General features: G+C 32.7%; 5 protein-coding genes across 10 annotated transcripts; 4 read left to right on the forward strand and 1 right to left on the reverse strand.

Annotated features, from left to right (window-relative positions):
* The first annotated feature begins 6,120 nt into the window (after positions 1-6,120).
* Positions 6,121-9,860, forward strand: LOC125877244 (bidirectional sugar transporter SWEET2). Of its 5 annotated transcripts, none has more exons than XM_049558590.1 (9): positions 6,121-6,268; positions 7,659-7,695; positions 7,821-8,037; positions 8,137-8,295; positions 8,386-8,505; positions 8,599-8,766; positions 8,879-8,934; positions 9,505-9,626; positions 9,739-9,860. In XM_049558590.1, exons 1-6 carry the CDS (start codon positions 6,208-6,210, stop codon positions 8,710-8,712), a joined length of 708 nt encoding a protein of 235 aa, XP_049414547.1. In that variant the 5' UTR covers positions 6,121-6,207; the 3' UTR covers positions 8,713-8,766; positions 8,879-8,934; positions 9,505-9,626; positions 9,739-9,860. The 5 variants fall into 5 exon arrangements, with proteins under 5 accessions (XP_049414547.1, XP_049414548.1, XP_049414544.1 ...); XM_049558591.1 differs by having other exon boundaries at positions 9,520-9,626; XM_049558587.1 differs by having other exon boundaries at positions 9,505-9,860.
* Positions 9,389-9,847, reverse strand: LOC125876078 (uncharacterized). Its single transcript, XM_049557191.1, has one exon. The coding sequence runs from the start codon at positions 9,845-9,847 to the stop codon at positions 9,389-9,391; it is 459 nt and encodes a 152-aa protein (XP_049413148.1).
* A 1,514-nt stretch (positions 9,861-11,374) lies between the features above and the next one.
* On the forward strand, positions 11,375-20,794 carry LOC125876615 (protein FLX-like 1). Of its 2 annotated transcripts, none has more exons than XM_049557835.1 (7): positions 11,375-11,505; positions 12,053-12,699; positions 12,778-12,941; positions 13,568-13,668; positions 13,819-13,958; positions 19,278-19,331; positions 20,529-20,794. In XM_049557835.1, exons 2-5 carry the CDS (start codon positions 12,098-12,100, stop codon positions 13,909-13,911), a joined length of 960 nt encoding a protein of 319 aa, XP_049413792.1. In that variant the 5' UTR covers positions 11,375-11,505; positions 12,053-12,097; the 3' UTR covers positions 13,912-13,958; positions 19,278-19,331; positions 20,529-20,794. The 2 variants fall into 2 exon arrangements, with proteins under 2 accessions (XP_049413792.1, XP_049413793.1); XM_049557836.1 differs by having other exon boundaries at positions 11,406-11,505; positions 20,533-20,794.
* Positions 20,795-22,981: 2,187 nt separating this feature from the next.
* Positions 22,982-24,580, forward strand: LOC125876494 (uncharacterized). Its single transcript, XM_049557685.1, has 2 exons — positions 22,982-23,880; positions 24,305-24,580. Exons 1-2 carry the CDS (start codon positions 23,005-23,007, stop codon positions 24,347-24,349), a joined length of 921 nt encoding a protein of 306 aa, XP_049413642.1. The 5' UTR covers positions 22,982-23,004; the 3' UTR covers positions 24,350-24,580.
* Positions 24,581-24,809: 229 nt separating this feature from the next.
* Positions 24,810-27,223, forward strand: LOC125875914 (uncharacterized). Its single transcript, XM_049556978.1, has 4 exons — positions 24,810-25,071; positions 25,444-26,042; positions 26,424-26,951; positions 27,095-27,223. The coding sequence occupies exons 1-4, from the start codon at positions 24,810-24,812 to the stop codon at positions 27,221-27,223; spliced, it is 1,518 nt and encodes a 505-aa protein (XP_049412935.1).
* Positions 27,224-27,832: the final 609 nt, after the last annotated feature.

Genomic DNA, 27,832 nt, shown 5'->3' on the forward strand with positions numbered 1-27,832 from the left:
TTCATAAATCAAACACTAAAAATCTTTTCCGAAAAATATTTTCTACTCACCAACCAAACATGAGAAAATAAGTCAAAAATCAACTTATTTTCCAGGAAAATATTTTCTAGGAAAACATTTTCCTTCATACCAAACAAACCCTATATGTTAATGTTTGAATTAATATAGTAATTATATAGTGAGTGTCATAATCAAACTCTTTGCTGGGAATTTTAATAATCCATAATTGTACAGACATTTGATAGCTGCTTTCTTTTTTGTCATGATGTGTACCATTAATTTAAGTGTGAAATGAAATGAATTAAGTTATTTTTTGACTGGCAATAGAAGAGGTAGTCAGCAAGCAAGAAAAAATTATTCAAACTCAATTTTATATTTCCTCGTGTTCTATATTAGGTGTGCATCTTATTAAAAATAGATATTTTATATTACTTTTTTTATTTTATATTAGTTGATCATTTTCTATTTTGCATGATATTTAAGAAATCATAAATAAGAAGACAATTTTATTAATCCACCCCTTAAAAATACTTTTTGAAAATTTTACAAACAAATGTGAACACTTTCAAAAAAATTAATTACAAGGGTAATATAGAAAAAATGTAATGTTTTCTTGATTTAATAATGTGGACAACTAATATAGACAACTGTTTTTAGTATAATGATCAACTAATACGGGACAAAGAGAGATTGATCACATATTAATTAAGATAGAATTAATTAAATTTTTCCCATTTTATCCCTACAATAAATGTGGTCTTTTGAATGTGTGTCATTCTCAATAATAGTTATTCACTTATTCCTATACTCTTATGTATATTTTTTCTAACTTAATTTTACATGCATTGATATGAACAAAGGAAAAAATAGTAAAACTAATCAATTTATTAATAATTTCTCAATCATTAAAATAAAAAATGTCCATCTAATATAGAATAGAGGGAGTAAGTACCAACTAGGAGTAGTAAATTCGTAAAATATATAGTTAATTTTAATAATTTCTTAATATTTTAAGGGTGGGGAAATATATACTGAATAGAGACGATAATCCCCTTATATAATAATTTTTGGGGAAATTCTTCTATTTTCTAGTAAAGATATTTTCTTAGAACTAAAATACGAAAATATATAACTCTTATTCATTAAAATATATAACAAGATATGAGTTATTCATATATTTGCATAAACATAATTATTCAAATAAAATGTTAATTAAGTTCATAAACCAAGCATTTTTTTCATAATCCTCAAATAATTGCATAAACACGATACGAATCCTTAGCATATTCTTTAAATCACTTATAATATCAATTAATATGCATATTTACCTCATTTGTTATTAGTTAACATTAGGTGTGTAGTTAGAATACAGATCATGAATTCGATCAAATTCAATAACTTTAATCTCAATTTTATATTTATCTTAGAAAATCTATGAATATATATACTTACTGATTTAAAACCCTGTAATTTAAATAAATTTTGTAATCTCAAACTACTACGTTTTAAATATTAACTTAGCTTTATATACTTAACCATGGTAAAGTAAATTAATTTAGTACTATAAACATTCAAATACACTCAAATTTCTACCATCATTCATGCATTGGTTTGTTCATATGGGGGACCAAACTCCAAAGTAACTAATTTTGTTGTGTGGTGGTAGTAATTTACAAAATTACTCACACGAGTAAAATGCATTTCTATTTTTTTTCAAAATTCTCCTATTTAAGAGTGTTTATTAAAATTAAATCAAACGAACTATAATATATTTATCGATTGGAATATTGATTAGATTTGTTTTGATTTTTCAACGGTTTAATTGTTGATTATACAAGAAAATAAAATCAAAAGACAAGATGGGGTAAAAAATAAAAAATAATTAGCAAACATACACATATCAATATTTACTTTTTCCTTCCAAGTTGAGTCTTCATTGATAAGGGAGAAAATGAAATCAAATTTGGAAGAGCCAACAACTAGAGTATGATGTTTTAAATATGGATTTTTATGTATATATAATTATTAAAAAAAAAAACATATATATAAATTATCGATTTGGTTCAAATATTTCTTGAGTTTTTTTTTTTTTTTTTTTTTGACAAAGCCAAACCAAATTCAAATAAAATGTTTTAATCAAATTGATTTGATTTTTTATTTTAGATCGATTTTTACCTAAATTAAACACACCTACTCGCTATATATTCCATAAAGGTTTTGATATTGTGCGAGGATGATAGGACTTCTTCACCTCTAAGAGCAACTAGTATAATCATAGCATTTTAGTGTAAAAAGGTTCTACTGAGATAAATTAATACTAATAATCTAATATAAAATAAAATAATTTTACAATTTATCCCAAAAGTTATCCCACCAATCAAACATCCCCTTGTTCTCACCACAAGGCTTACCTAACACCAAACCTCAAAAATATTGTGTTACCTAACACCTAGTAACTTTATATTTGCATCATTCATCATTCAATTTATCTCTCTCTGATGAAACGAGTGATATCTCGATCGGAGAGATCAAAACGGAAAATTATCATATGACCCAATGTATTTGATAAGTGATAATATACGTCAACCCAAAATGTACATCTTTTTATTCTGGACAAATCACACAATACGTCAACGTAATATAATTTTTTTTTCTTTCTTTGTCTTATTTTGTAGACTCTTGTTCTTGCCACAAGCCTTACCTAACACAAAAGCCTCGAAACATTGTGTTACCTAACACACTCTAACTTTGTTTCTACATCGTCCATCTTAACAACCATTCACTACTCTCTTTTCTTTTTTCTTAGCTTTTTTTGGTCAAGCCACATCCTCTTCAAAGAAAGCAATTTCTATTTAGGAGTCATACGTTTTGTAGGCCAAGCAAAATTAATTGTACATAAATTATTTAGGTGATGATGAGTAATAATGAAAAAAAAGAAAAAGAGTTTGTTATATGTCATGAAGTTTTTTATATATAGTGGGATTAATTATTTGAATGAACATAATTATCATGTGATTAGAACCAAAAAGAGAGGAGTACTTTTGGGTTTATTGAAGTGGACAACAAAATGTAGTTATGTATTTCCCTAACTTTTATGTTTCAACTAGATTATTAATAACGATTTTTAGGACCTTTTAATTATTAGTATTAACTAATGTTACGTATTCATGTTTTATTCTTGTGTTTCAAACAACTTTATATAGCAAGTAATATGATTATACTTAATTAATTATTCTTTTCGTTCACTTTTACTTGTCATATTTGGATTTGACATACTTATTAAGATTGACATGACTAATTTACCATACTATTCTGAATTCCCTATTAATCGATCCTTAATTGATGTTAAGAGGAAAACATGAAAAAAAAAATTAATAATTGTCTTTTCTTGATATCATGTGAAAAATGATAAATGATAAATAAAAATAAAAATTTATATTTGAAATAGTGGATAACTAAAAGTAAATAGAGAGAGTAATTTAGCTTAATCATTTGTCACTCTTTCGATTTAAAAATATCAACATGTTCTCTGCCTTAAGAAATTGTTCTTTAATTATTTTTTGGTTTATTTATGTCTCCCTGTCTGGTGGAAAATGCCTTTGGAAATAGGGTACTTTCTCGAGATTTGTCAGTTACTAACTCATAGTCAAATTTAGGATTTCAGAAAGATTGATACATCATTATCGGGGGGGGGGGGGCGGGGGGCTGGTGCATCATTATTGAGGCGACTCTACCCCTTCATAAAAATTTAGGATTCGACATCATGATAAAATACTACCCTCATGGTTTTAAGAAAAAAGCAATTACTTTAGGCTTCCAAATTTGAGGGCCTCAACAATAATGATTTGCGGAAAAAAAATATATTAAAGGAAAAATTTCTTAAAAGTTTGATATATCTCAAGTACTATATCGCAAGAAAAATTAAATGTATTGATTATAGGAATTATTGATTGAAAAGAAATTATTAAAAGAAACCATTTATAAAAAAAATATGCAATTTTGCATTTCAAGAAATTTAAAAAGTACTCTTTATAAAATGAAAATGAAATTTTTTCAAAAAAAAAGTTAAGAGCTCTCAAGCTTTTAAATTATTTTGTTTAAAAAAACAATAAATAATGATGTTTTTAAATTAATTTTTAAAAAGACGTTATCGGAATCAATCTCTCAACCTCACCATCAAAACCAATAGTAAAACTAGTGAATCATCCAGCCATTTGTGATCATGGGTTTCTTTATTTAATATTTGATATGTTTTAAGAATTATACAAATTATATATCAAGTTTTGTCGGATGACCGCAAGTTTCGATAATCCATTTTTTATACTTAAATTCACCTCTGGTATTACTTCATGTGGATGTTTCAAACTTGCATGTATTTTATATTATATTAATTAATAAAACCAAATAATTTTAATTTGGTCATGATTAAGTGATAAATATGTAGGTACTAGGTAGTATCGATAATTTTTTGAGCTAATAAATTTTATTTAGATATTCGAACTATGACATATTTTGTTTGAGAATCTGAACACATAATAACTTATTCCTATTACACACGTTTGCCTCGTTTTTTTAAAAATGTGTTGGTATTGTCAAATACGTATTGTGTAGACAAGTTAACTAAAATGTGTCATCTCTTTAAATTATACACATTAGTCTCAACAAGTCGTAAAATTTCAAGTCGGTTTCAATTAAGGTCAATGTGTATAATTTAACGGAGGTAACATGTTTTATATGATTTGCTTAACTATCTGATAAATATTTAAAAATGCGTGTAATTTTTTTTCTTTCAAAATTTAAATTAAATATATCTAGTTGAAACATGACGTTCATATTATTATTTCAGACAAACATTATAAGACTTTCCCACTCTTAAATTACATAGGTAATTTCTGTCAATCCAACAAAGATTATATCAAAATCATGACTCGTCGCAATTAAGTATAAGACACAAGCAAGCTTTGTTAATACTTCAAAAAATGTGGAAAATTTAGTAAGATAGCAAAATAAATACTACTATTTTACTAAACAAATGACCCACCATCAGCTTGTGAATTACAGTCGATTTGACAAGATTTGAGAAAATTAAATATTATAAAAGTTAAATTAGGTCTTCGATCTAACCTAACTCTACTCAAAAGTTAATTCAAAAGAAGTAAGATTGTAGCTTTAATTATAAGGTGTTTAGTAATCTCATCTCGATTAGATATCTCCAATCCAATTTTTTTAAATTTGAGATTTCACTATTTAATCCAAAACATAACATTCAAGAACAAAGTATATATATTCAGAAGGCTCTAATGGTGTCCCCGAACATCAAGACTCAATAATGAATCTAATTCTAGTATCATATCAAATTAGATTTTAAACTTTACTCACACTTTAAAAACTAACTCAATGAAGAAAAAATTATGACTCGCAGTTCGGTGGACCACAAGTATAATATCCGTGAGAGTTAGAATAAATATAAAGGTACCGGTGTGCCAAATATCACACGCGCTGTCCATTAAAAAAACATGTCACAATCTGGCCCCTCTGGCTTTGTAAATGACAACGGGACCTATAAATGACATATTTAATGCTTAAAATATAAGTTATGAAAAATGTACATTTTTTATAGGGCCAAAAAAACATAATCAATAAATTGTCATTAGTAATAACTTGTTTTTTCTATCTTTATTAGGTAATCGGAAATTTTCTTCTTGTTTTTTTAAAAAAAGAATTTCGGAGTTTATATGATTCACTTTTTTTCTTTATATAGTTCCAAAAAAATAATGCATTTTATATTGAATAACAATTTAGGATTGTCGATTTGATTGGGAACAAGTTATCCTAGAATTATTCTGGAATTAACTATCTAGTTATCCCACTATATATATATATATGATAAATTTATCCCATCACTATTACTAATTTATAAATGATGGGATAAGTTATTTCAAATGATTATCAAATACGACACAATTTTTTTTTATCTCGGACTATTTTTTCATCTCAGGATTATTTTGTTTCATCCCTCGCACCAAACAATGTCTTAATGAAATGATTTATAATTACACAAATTCATATAAAACGGAAAAGATTAAAGTATATTTTAAAAAAATATTGACAAATATCGTGGAAATGGAAGTATAGTTTGGTGCGGTGAAGAGTTGAGTTTTTTCTTGTTGGAGATTTTAAGATTGATTTTTGTGGTGTCAAAATTTGATGGTTTCTTTGGCTTCGTCTCAAGTTATTGAAATCTGTAAAGATGCAGCTGGAATCGCCGGTAAGACTTCATTTTTTTTCTGTGTAATTATTACTATACTACACTTTTTTTGTCATAAAAATTTGGTCTTGGTGATTTCTGCAAAGTGTTTCTTTATTTTGTACAAGATTTAGAAATAATTCTGAATTTTATATAGAATCATTGCAACTCTTTTTGGCAAAAATTAAAGGGATGATCTTTACTTTGTGGAAGATTATTTAAGCTAGCTAAGTGAACATATTTTTTTGCTAGAAGAATTGGGGAAGTTGTTGAAGTTCAAGANGGGGATAGAAAATTCGTTTTCTTTGAAGTCAGCCAAAGCTAGTCGCACAGGGCTTGGCTAGTGCGGTTTACCTTTCATGTTTCATGTGTGGCTTACGGGCTATTATGGTGGAGTGGGGTTTATCCTGTGCTCACATGAAGGTAAACCGCAAAAAGAAGTAGTCTGTTAGGGAGAATCTGAGATTTGGGTAGGTTTTACCTTATCTGTACTACAACAACAACATACCCAATATAGTTTCCATTGGTGGGGTCTAGGGAGGATGGTGTACGTAGAACTTACTCCTACCTTTGTGGGTAGAGAGTTTGTTTCTGATAGACCCTCGGCTCTAGAAGTATGGGTTTGATAGGCTATATCTGCCTCCAGTAGTCATCTTTTGATTTAAACTTGCCTTCTATTCTATTTCTAATCACTAACTGCACGGCTGCACCAACAGATGTTTCAACTTTCAAACGGATTGATCATCCCCGTGCTAGTGAATGGCATGAAAAACATGTCTGCTTGTAGTTTCCGTTACATTCATATATTATTGATTGCTTGTACTGTGTACTGTTTAGCAACCTCTTAATTTCTTTTTCCATATATGAGGTTAAGCCTATAAATTTAGACCCGATTTACTGCTAGCTTTTGCAGAAGTACTTTCAAAAGTATAAGTAAAAAATGTGTGTGTGCGTATAACTTGCACATATCACTTATACAATAAGTGATTCGTACAATAAAGAAATAATTTTTTGGGTGTATTTTACCAAACTAACTTCTGATAGAAGTATTAACATTTTTTTGAGAGTGGGCAAACGGTTGGTCCGAAATGGGGTCAAACTTTTAGGCCTAAAGCAATTTTAGTAGCTCTATTTGAGCTAAAACTTACTTCTAGATTAAACTCTTGATGAAGTGTTTTTCCTGTTAAAATTAAAGCACTGTTTGCTCAATCATATTGGAGGCATATTTTTCCTGGCCGTGAAATGAAATAGATTGTAGAGGGAAAACGAAATAATACCCTTTACTTCTCAGCTTACGTGATTGTCTTTGCAACAATTTTTTATTTTTTCTTAAATGGGGTTTGCAAACTTATTGTTGATACTTTATCACGACTCAAGGGAAAACGTTAACCATCTTAGCTCCTTGTTGCAGGGAATATCTTTGCTTTTGGATTGTTTTTGTCTCCAATGTGAGTCTTAAGCTTTTTATCCTTCATTTTGTTTTATCACACTTCCATAATATAGAAAACAAAGTTCACCTTGACCAATTACTCCTTTCTCCATAATCCAGTATCATTTTTATCTTTATTTTCAGGCCTACATTCATGAGAATAATGAGAAATCAATCAACTGAACAGTTCTCAGGGTTGCCATACATATACGGGCTCTTGAACTGCTTAATTTGTGCCTGGTATGGCACCCCTCTCGTATCTCCCGACAATCTGTTGGTTACATTGGTTAATTCAGTTGGTGCTGTTTTTCAACTTGCCTACATTGTACTTTATGTGATGTATACAGAGAAAGAGCAAAAGGTTAATACTCTTCTGTTGTATTATTTAATTAATAAAGCAATTTCACACTCATTCATAACGTAATCTGTTAATCCGTATGCCCATCATTGTTGTTTGTAGTTCAGGATGTTCGGATGGATACTCACAGTCTTTGGCCTATTTGCAATTATTGTAATTGGAAGCTTGTTTATACTTGATCTGGAACTCCGACGCATCATCATTGGCACCCTGAGTTGTGCTTCCTTGATATCAATGTTTGCCTCCCCACTGTTAATTATTGTATGTCCAACCGTTGACATTCAGAATTTTCTATCAAGTTCTTATTCTCTAACGTTTTTCCGCGGATTCACTGACTAACTTGTATTCCAGAATCTGGTGATCAGGACCAGGAGTGTTGAATTCATGCCTTTTTGCCTGTCCCTCTCCAGCTTCCTAATGAGTGCCTCTTTCCTTTTGTATGGAATTTTCAGCTTTGATCCCTTTATATATGTGAGTTTCTTTCTCTCACTTAGGAAATTTCCATTTTTTTTTATCTTTTGTTCCTCTCGCCTGACTCACGAAGGGTTTCTACTTAAATTTCAGGTACCAAATGGCATCGGAACACTTTTAGGAGTTGTACAATTGCTCTTATTTGCACATTACAGAAATTCTTCAAGGGAGGACTCTGCCGAAAGCCTTATAGTGTCTTATTCATGAACTAGAGATCTAAGAAAGTAATGTCTTGTGCATGAAAAAACACCCAGGAAGAAGGTAAAATTCTCGATACTTGTGCATTTTGTGAACATATATCTTTCATTCTTTCTCGAGCTGTTAAATAACAAGTATACCTTTTAATTTGTACATCTCCCTTTATTTGTCCTAGGTGATTGTAAGTTCTAACTTAATTGCGTGGAGAATGGTGGGAATTCCAAGCTCAAGGTGATGGCAGTTCCCTAGTCATTGAACGCTTTCAGCTATACCCGTTAACTGAATATCTTTCTGCATTGATTCTAATGCTTATATTTTTCTTGTTCCCCTTTTCCTTATCAAATCATAGATTTGAAGATGCAGAATTACGTTTAAATAAAGAAGCTGATGGTATAGTATGAAATATTTATAGATACTTAGTGGATTCCTTGATATATATATACGAGATCTGGACAAAAGCTATTGAGTTCACGTGAACTTTTAAGTCTGTTTTACAGTATATCCGCCCCTAGGTATGACAGTAACAAATACTGTGTTCTTCAGCATCCATTATTTTATAAGTAATTATCCTGAACTTGTACGTATGCTTTCGGAGTATAGTAAAAACTGAACTATGTATATAAATATAAATTCTTCGGAATGATTAGATGTTGTTTCTCTTGATGTTTTTGCCTCTAATTATGTTTTACCTGATCGTATTTGAATCCATTTCTCGACTTGATGAAGTGGCATGACCTCTCTGATCATAGAGTATAAGACCACTGAACTTTGGCAGCTCACACTTTTCACCCATAAGTATAGGTCTTTTCCACACAGGTGAAGCTGAACCGTGATTTTGCCATCCAAAATCAGCTTCAGTTTGCAGATCTCCGCAAACGAGCAATGGAGAAAGCTTCTCTTTCTGGCTCCACCTCACAGAACTGGTAAGCACCTCCTTCACCGGACCCAGCTCTGCTCGTGGCTCTGAACAATCTCTGTCTGTTGAATCATCAACACGCGGCTCTGTTCTCCTTCTTACATTTCTCCTTAAAGCAGCAATAATGCAGGTTCCAATAACTAAGGAACAGGTGCAAATTACCAGTAAGGCTATAGCTCCTCGTGTCGATATTTTCCATTTCTCTTCTAAATTCCATATTGCTTCCATGTTGTATATCAAGTATCAGAAAAATTGATGAAAGTTCAAAACTTGATATGATGAAATGATTAAGCGAATGAATTATGTACATATATTTGGAAGAAAAAAAAAACTAGTCGTTGCTTTGTTTTATTGCTATCTCTAGGCGCCTTTGTGGTATTCACTTTAATTTGGTGCTTCAAAATTCCATGAAGTGGGGTCTTCTTACATTGAATTATTGTCATTAGCCGTTTGTTACTATTGTGCCTATCGACCTCGAAATCTCTGACTAAGAGTGGAGAAACTTATTGAAAAACAATACTGAGTCAAAATATTATTATGCGAGTAACTATCTTGAAAGTGATTTTTGCTTTTTGCTCGACTAGGTGCAAATCATTGCGATCGGTCGCTGCCAAATGTTCCACAACTTTCTCAAATACATATACTCGTGATTGGAAGTTTGAAGAAATAAAATTTACTCAAATGAGAAGAATATATTTGAAAAGTTATTGAAAGATATTTGTTCTAGAGCAACTACGGAAAAAAAATTGAGAATTTTTTTTTTGTCTTTGCATTATCAACAAAATGTATAATAATGTTCGTATTGTATTCATTTCATGACAATCATGGATAATTAATTAAATTTTATATGGACAAATTATGCTGGTTGGGTTGCTTGTATTCTCCAGTTGATAAATTATGTTAAAGAGATAAACATAATAAGTTCACATTGAAAATTTATACATCTGAGTACATGAATAATATTATGTTAAAATATTTGTTTGTTTGCTATTTACTTTAAGTATTTAAATATTTTAATTTTGATTGAATTATTCTAGAAGTGATTAAAAATATAATTAAGACTTCACCTTATGGAATATGTCAATTGGAGTATCATTTATTACTTGTATAATATTTTTCTTTCTGTTGTTATCTTTAGAAGATATTTAAAGTTAAGACAATGTATTTTTAAATTTAATTATATGATGATTAAATTAGTTTGAGCTTAAAATGTTCGAAAGAAATCTCAAGGTAATTTTTTTTTATTAAAAATTTTAGTATAACCTGCAGTTGCTATAATGATATAGCCTGCAAACCACACAGAGAATGTAAAACGCATAGGCAAACCCTATGAGATAGGCTCGACTCATAAGGTATTAAAGGGGATCAATCAATTCTCCATACCAACTAAGAGCCTGTTTGGAATTGCTGCTAAAAACAACTTATTTTTAAAAGCATTTTTAAAAATGGTTCTTCAAAAAAGTGCTTTTGGAAAAAATAAATAAATTTGTTTGACTAATTAGTGTTTTTATAAGCAAATTGTGTTTGACTGTTTTTTTTTTAAAAGTGTTTTTGAGAGTTAAATTACAAAAAAAGATAATTATTAACGTACTTTTATTATTAAAATTATTTTATAGAGAGAAACTATCTTAAATATCTATTATAAAAAAAAAATTAATTAAATTTTTATTGTTATTAAATTAAAATGTACATGTTTGAATTTTCAATCACTATTTTTCTTCTTTTTTCTAATGTTGTATAAATATTTTTAAACATTACAAACAATAAATACTTGTTTTATTTTTTGTCCTTGGAAGCGCAGCGTTCATTCTGCCATGACTCAATACGGTGCTTTTCACAATTAACAGTTTACATCGCCTTCATCAGATTTGTTCAGCTCTTTTTAGGTATGTATCTCCTTCATCTTCTGGGTTTACTGTCTCTGTGTTCGTTTAATCTTGCTTCTTGCTAGAATTTATTTCTTTTTCTGTGCGATTTGGCGTCTTCGGATGTATATATGTTTGTATTTGAGCTTCGTTTTTCTCATGCATGATAATCATATATCGTTGTGTGTTCGTTTGAACTGAATTTGGGGGTTTAGGGTTTTTCAGGGGTTTGTAATTTTGAGGCACTTATTTGTTTCCACTGCTTTAGTGGCTTTAGGGTTGAGCCGTCATTGATTTGTTGTTTTTCATTTCCACCTTCGAAGTGCTCACCCACTTCATAAACCACTAGGTCACAGCTTTGGGTGTCATCTGTAAAAAAAAAATTGATACTGCTTAGGTGTAGAAGTTTTTTTCCCCTTTTATGCTATGTTGATGCTCTGTCCCTCACTATTGATTTTAGGTCAAGGGTTTGGGGTGGGATGGAAGTCATTTACTAACACCCCCTTATTCCTTTATCCATCGTAGTTTTCATAAGTCACTGATATCAATTGGTGTTTTTTTCTAACAGATATATTTGATCATTTCATAACCAAGACAAGATAAAACAAAGAAGATGGCTGGTCGAAATCGCGGGCGTCCACTACCAATGAAAGGTGGTCCTCACGGTGGACTTCCTCCGCAAATGCATGAGTCCCAGTTTGGTAGGGGTCGCATGCCGGTGCCTCATCCAGCAATGCTTGAAGAAATGAGAGAATCACAGTTTGGAATGGGCTCCAGACCAATGCCTCCACACCCTGCTGTTCTTGAAGAACACCTGGCTAGTCAGCATGATGAGATTCAAGGATTATTAGTTGATAACCAGCGGTTGGCTGCAACTCATGTAGCACTGAAACAAGAAGTTGAAGCTGCTCAATACGAACTTCAGCGAACTGATCATTATGCCCGTTCTTTGCGTATGGAAACTGATGTGCAAATGAGAGAGCTTTATGAGAAGTCTGCTAAGTTGGAAATGGATCTCCAAGTAGCTGATGGTATGAGGTCAGAGCTTATGCGAGTGCGCTCGGATATTAAGGAGTTCACTGCTGCCAGACAAGAGCTTACTGTTGAGTATCAAAGAATGACACAGGATTTGAGTAGAATGACTGCAGATGTACAGCAGGCTCCAGCAATAAAAGCTGAAATTGAAGGTCTAAAACTAGAGCTGCAGCGAGCAAGGTATTCTTTTCCCCAGAGTTCTGCTCTCTGTGGAACATTTTCAAATTGATAGTTTCTTACTGTACTCTTGGCTTACAGGGCAGCTATTGAGAATGAGAAGAAAGGATACGCAGAAAACTATGAACATGGTCAGGTTATGGAGAAAAAATTGCTAACAATGGCTCGAGAACTTGAAAAACTTCGAGCTGAGGTTGCTAATGCAGAAAAAAGAGCCCGAGCAGCAGCAGCTGTTGGGAATCCAGGTACTTTTCCATATCCAAGTTCAGAAACTGTAAAATGCAGATATGAAAAAGCACGTTGAAAGATCCATCTTCTGATGAAGACAAATTTTCCTTGCTGTTGTGTTTCTCAGCGGAATTGTCTTTGCTTGATTGAGCACTTTTAAGCACGATTGAATAGTGACGTTGTTTTAATGTATTAAGCTGCTATATGGTTCACGCAGTTACCTGGTTGTCTATTTGATTTATTGCTTCATATCAGAATTCAGAGTTTTTCTAATAATATTTACCTTAAGTGGATAGTAGAATTTATCAAATTTTACATTAGGTTTAAGTCCTTCACAAGCTTCTTTGGAGTGTATTGAATTTGCTCCATATAATACTGTTTCTCTCCTCTTTTATTAAATAATAAATAACAAAAAAAGGGGTTTGTAATAGTTTATTGGAGGTTCAAATCCCTGAGACCCTGACAAGCTCAGTTGGATATGATTGCTCCAATCGGTGCCCTGTTTAATTTTTTGTTTGTATATAGACAGACAGAGACACACACGTAATCTTTCGCAGCTGCTGCTTTAAAATTTCTCATGTTTTATTGGACGTAGATTATTAGTACTGTACCAGTTCCATGAAGTTCATCTTTATCTGCACAGGTGCAGGGTACAATGCAAATTATGGGAATCCGGAATCTGGTTATCCAGGGAATTATTATCCTGCTAATTACGGAATGAATCCTATGAACCCTGCTCATCCTGTAAGTAATTCTGTTGTGTTTTTGGCAGTTGATGGGATTACAAAGTGAGCAGAAGGACACCAGTATTTTGCTCTTGTTCATCTAGATGAAATGTGACTTCTTTTCCTTAGTATTTTATTTTCTAAGTTTAGTTGTTCTTTTATATTTTAGGTGCAGGGTGGTGCTGAAGGTTATTCTCAATATGGACATGGGCCTGGTGCTTGGGGTGGTTATGATGTGCAGCGAGCTCAAGGACCCAGATAAACTAGTTAATGTAGGCTGTCACATGGTGTTGTGCCTGCTACTTTCCGGTACTTCAGAATGGATCTTAGAATTAGATTTGAAATTTTATACTGAATGATCTTTTTGATAAATAGTTTTTGTACTGAGATTGTTGTTTAATGTTGTTACTGTCTTGCTTTTTGTGAGAAAAGTTTTAACTGCCTGCTGGATTCTTATTAATGTCTGTTGCATCTAATCTAAATAGTTGTCTGCAAAATCATTAATTACATTTTCTGATATGTGGTCGCTTGAACTTTAGCCTCGTATTCATTTATACAGAAAAGTGAATTCACCTCGTTTAATGACATTGCACTATTAAAACTTGCTTAGAGTTGGATCTTCTATCAGATTATAAATTATGGGAAACCACTGGAGAAAAGAGTATCTAGTTTCTGTCAGATCCTGTATGCATTGAAAAATAAAAAATTTCTTTTGTTCTTGTGAGAAATTTTGAAAAAGAATATTATTGAATTGTTGTCGGTCTACATTATTACTTTGAGACTCTATTCCACCGAGTTTAGAAGGCTGTGATTGGTCCAAAGGGCGGGTCACAGACGGATTTCTCGGTTATCAAAAAAAAAAAGTAGGATACTATTTACTATTCTCATTTCTATTCTTATTCCTATTCCTATTCCTATTCTAAATAGGATTGTATAAACCTATTCCTATTCTAATAGGGTTGTATAAACTTATTCATATTCTAATAGGATTGAATAAACTTATTCCTATTCTAATGGGATTGTATAAACCTATTCATGTTCTAACACTCCCCCTCAAGCTAGTGCATACAATTCATGTACCTAGCTTGTTACAAATGTAATTAATGCGAGGACCAATGAGGGGCTTGGTGAGATATCTGCAAGTTGATTAGTTGACTTCATAAAATTGACAGTCAATCTCAATGTGTTTGTCTTATCATTAAATACTGGATTTGATGCATAATGTCAGTCAATCTCAATGTGCTTAATCTTCTCATGAAATATTGAATTTGATGCATAATGCCGATAAAACACGGAGTGATAAAATTATAGTGTTGAACTTCCCAAGCCAAATCTGCGACGACTGTTTAGACCATAGAGTGACTTACATAATCGACCTACAAGGCTACTAAACTCCCCCTGAGCAACAAAGTGCTCAAACTCTAGTATAAAGTATATGGATCGTGTTGGAATCAATAGATGAGTCGTTATTAAACAAGAAAGTCACCGAAAAATTGGCCGGAACATGCTCATACGCCAGAGTATTAGATTTGATGGCTTAATGGTCACGATCTAAGAAATAAAATTATATGGGTAGGGTCGGAATGATAGCACAACCCAACTGGAAAATGAGAAATAATATGGGTAGGGTCGGAATGATGGCACGACCCTACTGAAAAAGAGAAATTATATGGGTAGGGTCGGAATGATGGAACAGCCCTATGCAAATCAGATTTGAGGAGTCACCGTAAAGACGAATGGAACCACGCAGATCAAATTTGAGGAGTCACCAAAAAGACACGGTGCTATGCAACTCAGATATGAGAAAGTAGTTCAGGAAAATCCGTGGTACTACGCAAATTAAATATGAAAAGTAGTCCGGAGAGATGCACAGTGCCACACAAATCAGATAGGCAAAAAAAGTAGTCATCGAAAGAATGATATGGTGCTACACAAATTAAATATGAAAAAGTAGTCCCCTGAAAGATGGCACGGTGCTACACAAATCAGATATGAAAAAGTAGTCACCGGAAAGATGGCACGGTGCTACACAAATTAGATATGAAAAAGTAGTCACCGGAAAGATCGCACGGTGCTACACAAATTAGATAAAAGAAAGTAGTCACTGAAAAGATGGCACGGTGCTACTTAAATTAAATATGAAAAAGTAGTCATCGAAAAGATGGAACGGTGCTACACAAATACCGACGGATATGGGGTTGACACAAAACACCCCTAGAAAGTCATCGAAAATTGATGTACGGCACCACCTGTCTGCCTAAGTTTCTCCCCTGGAATATGGGGTTCATGCATGTATCATTGGTCCTACTTTTGTTAACTAATCATTGGCCAGACGGGCAGAGCATATATAAGTAATAGCCACCCGCCAGCAGCGGGAACTCTTTGATCTTCTACCAAGATCGTAGAGGCTCTGATATCATGTGAGAAATATTGAAAAAGAGTATTATTGAATTGTTGTCATGTCTATATTATTACATTGAGACCCTATTTGTACATACTACAAATCCACTATACAATCCTTTACCAAGTAGGATACTATTTACTATTCCCGTTCCTATTTTAAATAGGATTGTATAAACATATTCATATTCTAATAGAATTGTATAAACTTATTCCTATTCTAATCAGAGGCTAACCCAGGATTTAAAAAGTTTGGATGCACTAATAATATCATAATTTAAGCATTAGCGAATTTTTCAATAACGATTAATGGATAATAGCAAATTTTTCAATAACGATTAATGGATAATAGCGAATTTTTTAATGACGGTTAATGGATAATGTCGTATTTGATTAGTCATTAATAGCTATTGGATGGTCATGAATTTGAATCCCCTTATTTAACAATTTTGACGTTATAAATAAACCCTATCCCCCCTATTTAGCAATTTTGATGTTATAAATAAACCCTATCCCCCTTATTTAGCAATTTTGACGTTATAAATAAACCCTTTAGTTTGTGATAAAAAGAGTAAGTAATAAAAAGAGTAAAAAATGGGATGCTGACGAGGATCGAATGCAGGTTACAGGGGTGAATTTCCTCGCTTCTACCAAGCAGACTAAAGCTGTTTTATGTTTCTCTAAGGGTGCACTCCTTATTATATTCTCTGATATGTATATATATGTGATTTTTTTCGTAGTTAACGGGTGCACGTGCACCCCCACCTATACATGTGGGTCCGTCTCTTTCTAATAGGATTGTATAAACTTATTTATGTAATAGGATTGTATAAACTTATTCATGTAATAGGATTGTATAAACCTATTCATGTTCTAACAGTTCTTACAACAACAACTAGGCCCTAGGCCTCTATTTGGGTTTGTGATGTTTCAATACTCCATATTTAAGGATTCTCAAACATTAGAGGTCCTCTAATATACTATAGTAACTATACTTCTTCTAATATACCAAGGCCTCAATTTGTTTGCACTTAATAAAGGTCTTAATTTGAATCATTCAGATCTCTGTTATTAAGTCTGTTTTTTTTAAAAAAAAATCCAAGTCTTAAATCATTCAGAGTGAGTTTTTTTTCTTATGTTACTACCACTTAATGAGTCTTGCACTCCAGGTACTCAATTCTCGTCATGCTTAACTGAACTTACTGTCGTTCTATAGAACTTGATTTTCACTTTGCCTGGGTATCCTCTTATCTCATAAACTTTGGCAGTATTCCAATTCAATATTCCTACTATAGTGCACTTGCTAGGCATAACATCTATCAAATTGCCCTTCTGGAATATTGAGACTGCATTTCTGAACCGTCTTCATTAGGTACCTCAGTTCCATCTAATCTCACCTCAACTTCATTCCTATCTTGCTGGCTAGACTCGCAATGTGTGTATTTTGTCTTACTCCTACTTCCTAAATCCCTTACACTCTTTAAGTGCTTCTCCGCTGCTCGAGCTATTAGTTGTTCTTGATGTTAAAAAAATGTAAAGGGAAAGTTGTCTTTCGTTGTGAAGAAAAATGAAGTCAGTTAATCAAGTATAAAGATTCATTTGTGGATTTGGTTGTCTACCACGCCTAAAAGTGGGCAGGCATTATGTTTTCCTCATAAGAAAAAGTTTTGGGAATCTTTTAGGTGATCGTTTTTTTTTCTTCTTTTTTTCATTATTAAAAAAATATTTGAATGCTCAGTATAGTATGAAATTGTGCATAGGGGTTGTTTGGTTCACATCCAAAGTTATCCCAATTCCCAGGATTATAATCCTATAACCACGGGATTAATTTATCCCCCGGGTGGGATAAAATAATACCATGTTTGAGGTATAAATTTCAGTTTGTACCTTCAACGAAACAAGTATAAAATTTAATCCCAAACTTAATCCGGGTATATGCCACCTTGCTATTACGCAGAGGAGGGGAGGGGTGGGGAGGGGTGGGGTGGGGGAGGTATTAAACTAGTAGGATATGTTTGACATTAAAAGATAAAAAATTATATTCTGTCTCTCTGCTAAAAGGATATTGATTTTTTCTGTATATGTATGTGTTGTAATTAGATGTCGTAAATTAGTTTAGCTGGTAAGGCAGACACTTTTCTTAGAGCTAGTTCAGTAGCTTATTGCAGTTTCCATGTGCCTTTTTACATTTACCATCTTATCAGCTTATTACCTGTTTTACTTTTACCATCTTATCTCATAAAATCTTGATGACTTTTGACTTAAACGGGCATTCAAGTATTTGGGGCTCAAAGTCTGTTTGCAAATTTGTGATAAGCACTTATTCTTGTACTGTGTTGGTGTATCAAAGTTGACTAGGTACAGAGGGCCATTCTGCTATGCTTTGTGTGCCAAAATAACTTCAATCAAATGTGGTATAATATGGTAGCTTTCTAGTAGCGTTTGTTGTGATCCGTTCTCATTCCCTTATATTTGCTGGGAGGAGTTGCAATTTTTGTATGAACTTGCACTTGTGGATGGAAATATGAGATTTACGATAATTCACTAACCCAAGATGGAGTTTTAAGTTAGCGAGGAGCTCTTCCAAGTTCCAAGTATGACCTTAAATTGGGTTTAAAGGTAAACATTTTGAAGTGCTCTTACCTGTTAGTACATTGTGATATTCTATAGGACACAGGCCCAGGAAACCATGTACATCTGAACTCATGTGTGGACCGACGGAGTGCTCTGGGATGGCAACTTTACCGCCATAACTTTCCTCCTAGAAACCATACTGCTCAACCCATTGCTGCACCCCATCTCAAAAACAAGGGTGAATAATCTACATGTTCAACAAGGGTGAATTCTTTTCATTCTTAATTAGTAAAGATGCTGACAGACATCAGAAAACTGAAGCTAAATTGAGTTGGAAAGGAAAAAATTAACTGAAAAGAAGGAGAATTGTATGGGGTTGAATTTTGGGAGATAATCTAGTTGTGTTGCTACGAGATTGTTTTTCTTGCTCAAGTAGTACTAGTACTTCTTGATATTTGTTATGCCGTTCTACTGCTTTGTTGATTCTGCGAAACCTAGTTTGTAGTTCAAGCCACTGTTTATTTGGTCTCATGGTTTGAAGGCAATGTACTCTTTTTTAGGTTTTCAAAGGTGTCTTTGATTCATATAATGAAATATACTACTTTTTAGGACCTATCCTTGTAATTCATATTCTAATCTTTCTTTTATTTCCAGGTTATAACCAATGTCTAAACGAGTTCATCGATGACTCGAGCATGAAATTTTCCGGTGAGTGTTTACTTATCATTATCCAAATGAGTACTTTTACCAGATGACTGCTTGTTTTTTAAGTAATTTAGCAACGTTCTAAGACCAGTTTTCTCTTCTCTCTATCTTTGTGATTTTCTTTTGGATCTCTTTAGCCTTTTATAACAGAAATATTGCAATATTTAGGCCCTATTTATTAAGACAACATGTTTTTATTGATGAAGTAATTGTGAACTTTGGTTGTCTTGGACTCTACATAATGGTTTCCTCACGGAAAAGTTTGGCAGCAAATGTGGGGAAGAGATACATGTAGGAGGGAAAGTCAATTCTTGCTTCCTTCTTTAATACCTCTGTTCCATAAAATGATCCACTACCATTTAAATATTGCTTTAACTCTACTCTTTACTACAAATGACCACAACTTAACATCATTATGGATTCCTTATCACCACATTGATCATTCATTATGAGCTAGTGAATTAGTGATCTTTACATTCAACCACTCTGGAAGATTACTTTAAGGAAGTATTTTGTTTTGTACACTTCCCACCAAAAGTATCTTTTATGGAGAACGTATTAAGTCAGACTAACTAGGTTCTCAGTTGCAAAATTATAGCTTGAAAAAGTTGGTCGAAATGCCAAGTTGTTTCATCAAATGTTGTAGTAGTCATTCTTTTTTCTGAATTCTGATGTATCTTTTAAGACAAAAATTAGAGATTTTGTAACACAAGGAGTTTCCCAAAATCTCTACTTATGCTTATTGACATGCAAGTCTCAAAATAAACTAGGAAATCCTTGGCAAACACAGGATGTAATGTAAGCGAACTAACACTGTTTTGAGTCGATGCAAGCTGGTTGTGTTGCTCGTATTGTTCTTTTTGCATGGACTCTTATATATTGTTAAAAAAGTTAACTGAGGCGACTTCTCTCCAATCTTATTTTTTTCTTTAGATATGATTTTAAGTGAGTCATCTTCTTATGATATTACGACTTGTGGTTGCTCCTCTTCTTCTTTCTTTTTGTTGGTCGGGGAGGGGTAGTTGTGCTCAGGAATTCAAGATATTATACTCTTCTCCTTCATGCTGAAAAGACCTTAGTGTGTCTGGCTTTTAGATCTACACCAATGTTTGAGATAACTTGAACTGGTATATGCACGAGAACAGTGTTGTTTGTTTTTGCATATCATCTAAAGAAAGTTTTGTTTGTTGTATGCAACAGGCAGAATCCCGCGGCTAAAGTGGTACTTATATTCAGTCTGGCAGGGCAATTGATTTATCTCAGTTAGTATTTTGCAACTTGTGCTATCAAGTGTAGCAGTTAACAGCAAAAGTGGATTTTCCAGCACTACTTGTTTATGAACAAATTGCTGGGAATATTTATATTTCCTTGTGAATTGTGATGCTATTTTGTGGCTCCTTTTTCAGTCCTACTCCCTTTTCCCCAAATTAATTATGCTACCATGTTGGCAATCAAAAATAGTGAAATCTGATTATCAAAAAATTTCTTACTGTATTGTATTTTAAAAACTAGACTAAAAAAATTCGTACTAGTATTTTATATATGGTTTTAAAAACCATCAATGTTGACATAAAACACTTGAAATGGGATGAAAGATGTTGAATATGATTATCTCGTTATTAATCTGTTACAAATTTATTAATACATGATATTTCTTTTTTGTTTTTTCAAGCAATCTTAAATATCGCGTAACAGTCCTCAGCTTTAGAAAACCAAGAAGGCAAACTTTTTTCTCAAACTATTTACTCCAATAAGTGATCTGTGTAATTTTCTAAGAAGTTTAACCAAGTTTTCAAAGTTCGAAAAGAAACATAAAATCGTTTATCACATTAAATGGTACGTAAATAATTTAGCCAAATACTCTTTCGTTGATTTTTATTCGTCTACTATACTAAAAATACATTTATACTTTAACACATGAAGAGAATATTTTTTTTCTTTAATCCTCAACATTAATTACTTATTTTTCAAAATATTTTTTTAAAAATTAAACATCAATTAATATGAATATTGTGATAAAATACTTATTTAAATCGGTATATTTTATAGGGCGTGCAAAATAAAAAGAGAGAAGTATTGAAAACATTCTTGAACTTGACTAAATTATTAGTTTCATTTTCGAACTATTGACAGTTTTAGAAATACTTCTCTATTTGACTAACTAAACTTTAATACATCTCGATTTACCACGAAATATAACAAGTGGTTTCAAACTTTTGTAGAAGCATGAGACTCTTAATAAAAAATCTGAAAGAATTGTTGAAACACCTCATAACTTGGCAAAAACTTAAAGGTATATTTCACTCAAGTTACAAGATTAGGGTATAATAGAATAACTTTCACTTATAGCAAACACAAAATTCATATTTGTATGCTATAGCAAAGTTTGCATAATTGCGCTCCATAGCAAACATGTTATGACTAGGCTATTTTGCTATACATATATACAAAAGAAGCAATTGTATAATTCGCTGGATCCTCTTCAGATTTGTATAATTTCGCTAGCAAGCCATTTGTATAAATTGTTGTCAGCCTCTCGTTTGTATAAATCGTTGAGAGTCTCTCAATTTAATTTTATGTGTTAACTTTCACATATAGCAAACATAAAAATCATATTTGTATGTTATAGCTATAGTTTGCATAATTACGTTTCATAGCAAACATAAATATGTATATTTCGCTATACATATACAAAAGAAAGCAGTTGTATAATTTCGCTATACATATACAAAACAAAGCAGTTGTATAATTTCGTTATACATATACAAAAGAAAACAGTTGTATAATTTGCTTTGGTATACATATACAAAAGATCAATTGTATAATATGTGTTTGTTTAAAGTGAGAAAGAGAAAAAGACAAAAGAAAACTGGGCATGAGAATATCGTATTTGTATAATCACAAGTGTATAGGACGAAAATATATGTATTTGTATTTGTATATATAATTTTCTCTCACTTTATACAACACAAAACATAATGTATAAATTTGTGTTTGTATAAAGTGAGAGACGCGAGTGAACGAGCGAGATCTGGGAGAGTGGCGAGCGAGATTTGGGAGAGGGGAACGAAAATATATGTATATATACAATTTTCTCTCGCTTTATACAAACAGAAACACATTTTATACATTTGCGTTTGTATAAAAAGCGAGAGAGGTGAGGGAGAGAACGAGAGTGGCTGGAGAGAGGCGAAGTAACAATAGTTTGTTATGGGGTACAATTAAATCAAACTATATTTATAGCATTTAATTTGAATTAATAGTTTGCTATTATATACAATTTTCCCATTAATTCAGTTAGTCAAATAAAAAAGTGTTTTTAAAGTTATCAATAATTCACAAATGAAACTAATAATTTGCGTGAAATTTAGAGATGTTTTCAATACTTTATCTCAAAAATAATAATAAGATAGAACCACGTCGTTTTATTGCGCAGAAATTGGCGCAAAATTCTAAACTTTGGAGCCATTCCCTTCAAACTTCCCGCTAAAGTGAAACTGCAAAAGTTCAAAATCAATGGCAGAAATCCAGAATTTTCAAAAACTCAAATAATTTGACTGCAAATCCTCCCGGGTTTTTTCTTCCAAATTTTCTCTACTTCATAATCCCCTTTTCCCTCTTCTTCCACATCTCAGTTTCTCACACAATCTTCTCAATCTCACAAAAAAATAAAACAATGGGTGGCAAACTTCAGGTTTTACCTCCAGCCAAAAGATTCATGTTGATGCATCAACAAGATCAAAAACAAAATGGATCTGTCTCATCATCAAAACTTCCTGCTAAAAAGCGAAAATTCTCTCCAGAAACTCCTCCACCTTTTACGAATAACAGCACTGTTACTACTCTCTGTTTGCCCGCGAAGAAACGTGTCTGGGCTTTTCATCCATTTGACCTCAATGAGGAGTACAACCCAGTTTGTTTTAATGACGATGAAATCAAGGGAGAAAAATTAGTTGAGAAAACAACAGATGATGACATTGATGTGGATGAGGATGACGATGACGATGATGGGATTGTTTGTGTTATTTGTAATAGCACAGACGGAGATCCATCAGATCCAATCGTTTTGTGTGACGGTTGTGATTTGATGGTTCATACATCTTGTTACGGTCATCCTTTTACAGATGGAATCCCAGAAGGCGATTGGTTTTGTGCTCAATGTTTAGCCTCAAAATCAGAGATCCCAAACCCAAAATCTTTTACTTGTTGTCTCTGTCCTGAATCCGGCGGGGCATTGAAATCTACTGTGAATGAAGGTAAATGGGCTCATGTTGTTTGTTCACTATTTGTTCCCGAAGTTTTCTTCGTCGATCCAGAAGGTCGTGAAGGAATTGATTTCAGCAAAGTTCCTAAAAGAAGATGGGAAAAAAAGTGTTACATTTGTAAATCCAAAAAAGGATGTGCTATTGATTGTTCTGAGCCGAAATGCCCTTTGTCTTTCCATGTTACTTGTGGGTTGAAACATGATCTCTGCATTGAATACACAGAAGGACGTAAAAATGGCGGTGTTGTTGCTGGATTTTGCAGTAGCCATACTGAACTATGGAAAAAGGTTGAATCTTTTTATCCTTTTTTTCAATTTTTTCGTGCTCGGATTTAACTTATATACATTAACTTGCCTTTAGTTATCTTAGGTGCAGATGCAGATTTAAAATTTGAACTTTATTGATTCAATATTTAACCTGCTATTTCTAAAGTTGTAGGTTTAGATAGACTATTAGTTTCAATTTTAAGTGTATTTTTCACATAAATTTGTTCTACTTATAGAAAATATTGGATTTAGATGAACTCGTTGCTATAATTGTAGCTTAGATTTGTATTTAAGTATTTGAAACTTGGATTCTTGAACCTATAGAATTTAAATTTTGGATCTGCTTCTTCTGTATATGATCTCGTATTTAAAATTAGTAGTTGTGTTTTACTGTCATAAAAGTTAATTTTTTGCGTAAACAATGATTTTTGGGTTTGTATTGCAGCAACAACAAACTGGGAAGTTCAAGATTGTGCCAAGAGAAGAATGAGAATCCTATTTTTTACCAACATGGGTTGTGGTGTAGTGATGGACTACGAGTTCTGAGTATGGGGAAAATTCTGTTGGGATTGTCGTGAATGGGCTTTGAAGTGAGGAATCCGAATTTAGTCGGAGCTCCAATGCGTTACACCAAAAAAAGAATCCTAGTTTTTAGGTAGTATTAGAGTAGTTGATAGGCAATAGTATTCTATGATAATTAAAATTTGTAATCTTTTTTTCTGTATTTATCATACTTCGAAATTTCTCTGTTATTATTATTACTAGTACTTGTTTTTTTCATACAAGAGAAGACTGTTATTTGACTCTATAAAGGATTCTAACATTGAGATAATATGACAATATTTACGAAATGTCAATTTGGATAAAACTCTTACAAATTTACTTCTTGTCCAAATCAAACACTTTAACAACCTTATATAATGGGGTTAGTATATTTTTTTATTTTAACAATGATGAAAATATTGAAAAACAACATGGCTTCACGTTTGAGATTTTGGGTGATTTTTCAAGTAGTTTTAGTTATATTTTTTGCTAGATTATCATGTAGTTTTGAAGCGAAATCAGCCATTGGAGATCCAGGTATGAAAAGGGATAATTTAAGAGTTGCTATAGAGGCATGGAATCAATGTAATGAAGTGTATGAAGAAGCTCCTAATATGGGAAGTCCTAGGCATGCTGATTGTTTTGATCTCCAAAAATCAAATAATAGAAGTAAGTCAATATACAATATTACTTTTTTTTTCATTATGTGATGTTCGGTATTCGCATGGTCAAGGTCCCACATAACTCGAATCTAACACCTTTAGTTAAAAAACTATTTTGTGGCTCATGTGAGTGTTAGATGTGTGAGGCATAGAATAATATACAATTAATGTTCGTTAATTAAAGGTTTCGAGTTAGAACTGTGGTAGAGACGAATTCAGGATTTAATTTAATGGATTCGACTTTTAGAATTCTTAACATTGAACTTATTATACTGTCAAAAAGTATATTAACCTCTTTTCTTTTGCTGTCTGTTGCAAGTTATTATGCTTTTGATTTTCTTTATAGAAAACAGTAACAGTAAAAATATTGATCTTGCAGCAAAGCTGGTTCACTTGGTGAATGAGCTTGATAACAAACTAAGTATACATGATGCCAAAAGCTTAGGACAATACTACCTGAATGTGGATATGTATGCAGCTTGGAAAGAATTGTTCTTAGGATACAAATGCAAAGTTCAAGATGAGCCAAAACCATGGAATTTTTGGATGATCATGCTCAAGAGTGGCAACATGGACACAACAGCAGCAATTTGTCCCAGAAATGGCATACCATCTCAACCATTTGATCAAATACCGCGATTTCCGTGTTTTGGGAAAGGGTGCATGAATATGCCTAGGATATACCATGATTATAGCACATTACATAGTCATAGGAAACATCCAAAGGTCACTAAGTTGAAGGGGGGGTTTCATGGGACATGGGAATTGGATGCTGATATGAGTACAGCGAAGACTCGGAATGATACTTCATTTTTCTCTGTTACTTGGCATAAGATTCTTGGAAAAGGAAGCTGGAAATTTCATCATGTGTTGAAGACTTCATCAAAGTACCCTTGGTTGATGCTTTACTTGAGGTCTGATGCAACTACTGGATTTTCTGGTGGATATCATTATGAAACAAGAGGCATGTCAAAAATAGTAAGTTTCTCTTCCTAATGGTCGTTATCATATTCTTGTTATACAATATCTTGAAAAAGACCTACAATCCATGTAAACCTTGCGGAAAATGATGCCTATAGGCGATACCAATTAGCTGTGATTATGTTTTAGTCATGTCAGTACATTTACTTTAGGTCCAATGCTTGCCAGGAGTCTTTCTCTTGTCAAAATATAGAGAATTTCTGGTAATACACACATAGAGACGATCTTAAATGGAGCGACATGTATAATGAGATTCATATAGCCGATCCCAGCTGACCTCAACTTGATTGAGATTGAGTCATAGTTGTTGTTGTTGTTGTAGTAGTAGTAGTTTTCTTGTTATACAATCTTATGTTCTGTTTGCTGATATGGAATTAGGTCCCAAAGTCACCAAATTTCAAAGTGAGGTTCACACTAGATGTGATAAAAGGAGGTGGTCCAAGAAGCCAATTCTATCTAATGGACATAGGTAGTTGCTGGAAGAACAATGGTCGGCCTTGTGATGGGGATGTCACCACAGACGTAACGCGTTACAGTGAAATGATCATCAATCCTGATATTCATACTGTATCACCAGGGTGCAACCCCAAGGAGAATTTGAAGTTGTGCCCAATTTACCATACTTTTGCAAATGGAACTCGAGTTCATCGTACTGATGAGGCAAGATTTCCCTATGATGCTTATCATATGCATTGCTCCCCAGGCAACGGAATGTATCTTGAGGAACCATTCAATCACTGTGATGAATATAGCAACCCTCAAGCTCAGGAAATACTTCAAATTCTGCCTCACCCTGTTTGGGGTGAATATGGATATCCAACTAAGAAAGGGGAAGGATGGATAGGTGATCCAAGAACTTGGGAACTTGATGTCGGGAGACTCTCACAATCACTTTACTTCTATCAGGTACTTGACTATATTTTGACGCGTTTAACTTCTCCACACACTATTAGATTGCCTAAAAGATAACTACAGGTAACGTACCTGAAAAATAAGAATGCATTAACCCCTAGATGAATTGTAACATTGTTTCTTGGGTGATATTGCAGGATCCATTTACTAAACCAGCTGAGAGGCATTGGCCATCTATTGATTTGGGAACTGAGATATATGTTAGCAGCAATCAACTTGCTGAATGGGTCGTTAGCGACTTTGATATCATTGTGACAGATGAATAGATAGTTTCATTTTTCTCTTTGCTAGTTTCACTTTTAGTTAGGAATATTGTATTTTTTTTTTTTGTTTCTTTTCTCTTTGCTTGTTTCACTTTATACACAAGTGAAACTCTCAAGGCTTGGAGATTCATTTGTTTATGTTTATGAAATATCACTTAGTTACCAACAAAAGCTTTGATCACGATCTATGAAGGAATTATCCCATTGCCAGATCTCAACTGTTAACAAGCAAATGTGCCAAAATCTGAACAGTAAAATCTAATGTTAATGATTAAATGTTCTTATTATATTGTATATTCAATCATCTATGCATAAAGTCATGTGATAAGGTTATAAGGCAGTAAAATTCTTCCTCAGAAATGATGAATGAAAAGGTGAAATACTGAGTTTTCATTGGCTTAACTGTGCTTATCATCGAGGCGAGGTGTACATAAACTTGCCTGGATTCACTGTCAATTTAAGTATTTCCGCACCAGCAAAGAAATATTGGTCATCCATAAGTTCAGGTATAAATATTTTGTTACATGACAGGATGAACAGATAGTAGTTGAATTGTTTACTTGAAATCCACTCAGTAGGATCTTCTTCTACTGATTAATTCTGGAGAGTATC

Source organism: Solanum stenotomum, chromosome 9 (genome assembly GCF_019186545.1).
Source record: "Solanum stenotomum isolate F172 chromosome 9, ASM1918654v1, whole genome shotgun sequence".
Taxonomy (NCBI): Eukaryota; Viridiplantae; Streptophyta; class Magnoliopsida; order Solanales; family Solanaceae; genus Solanum; species Solanum stenotomum.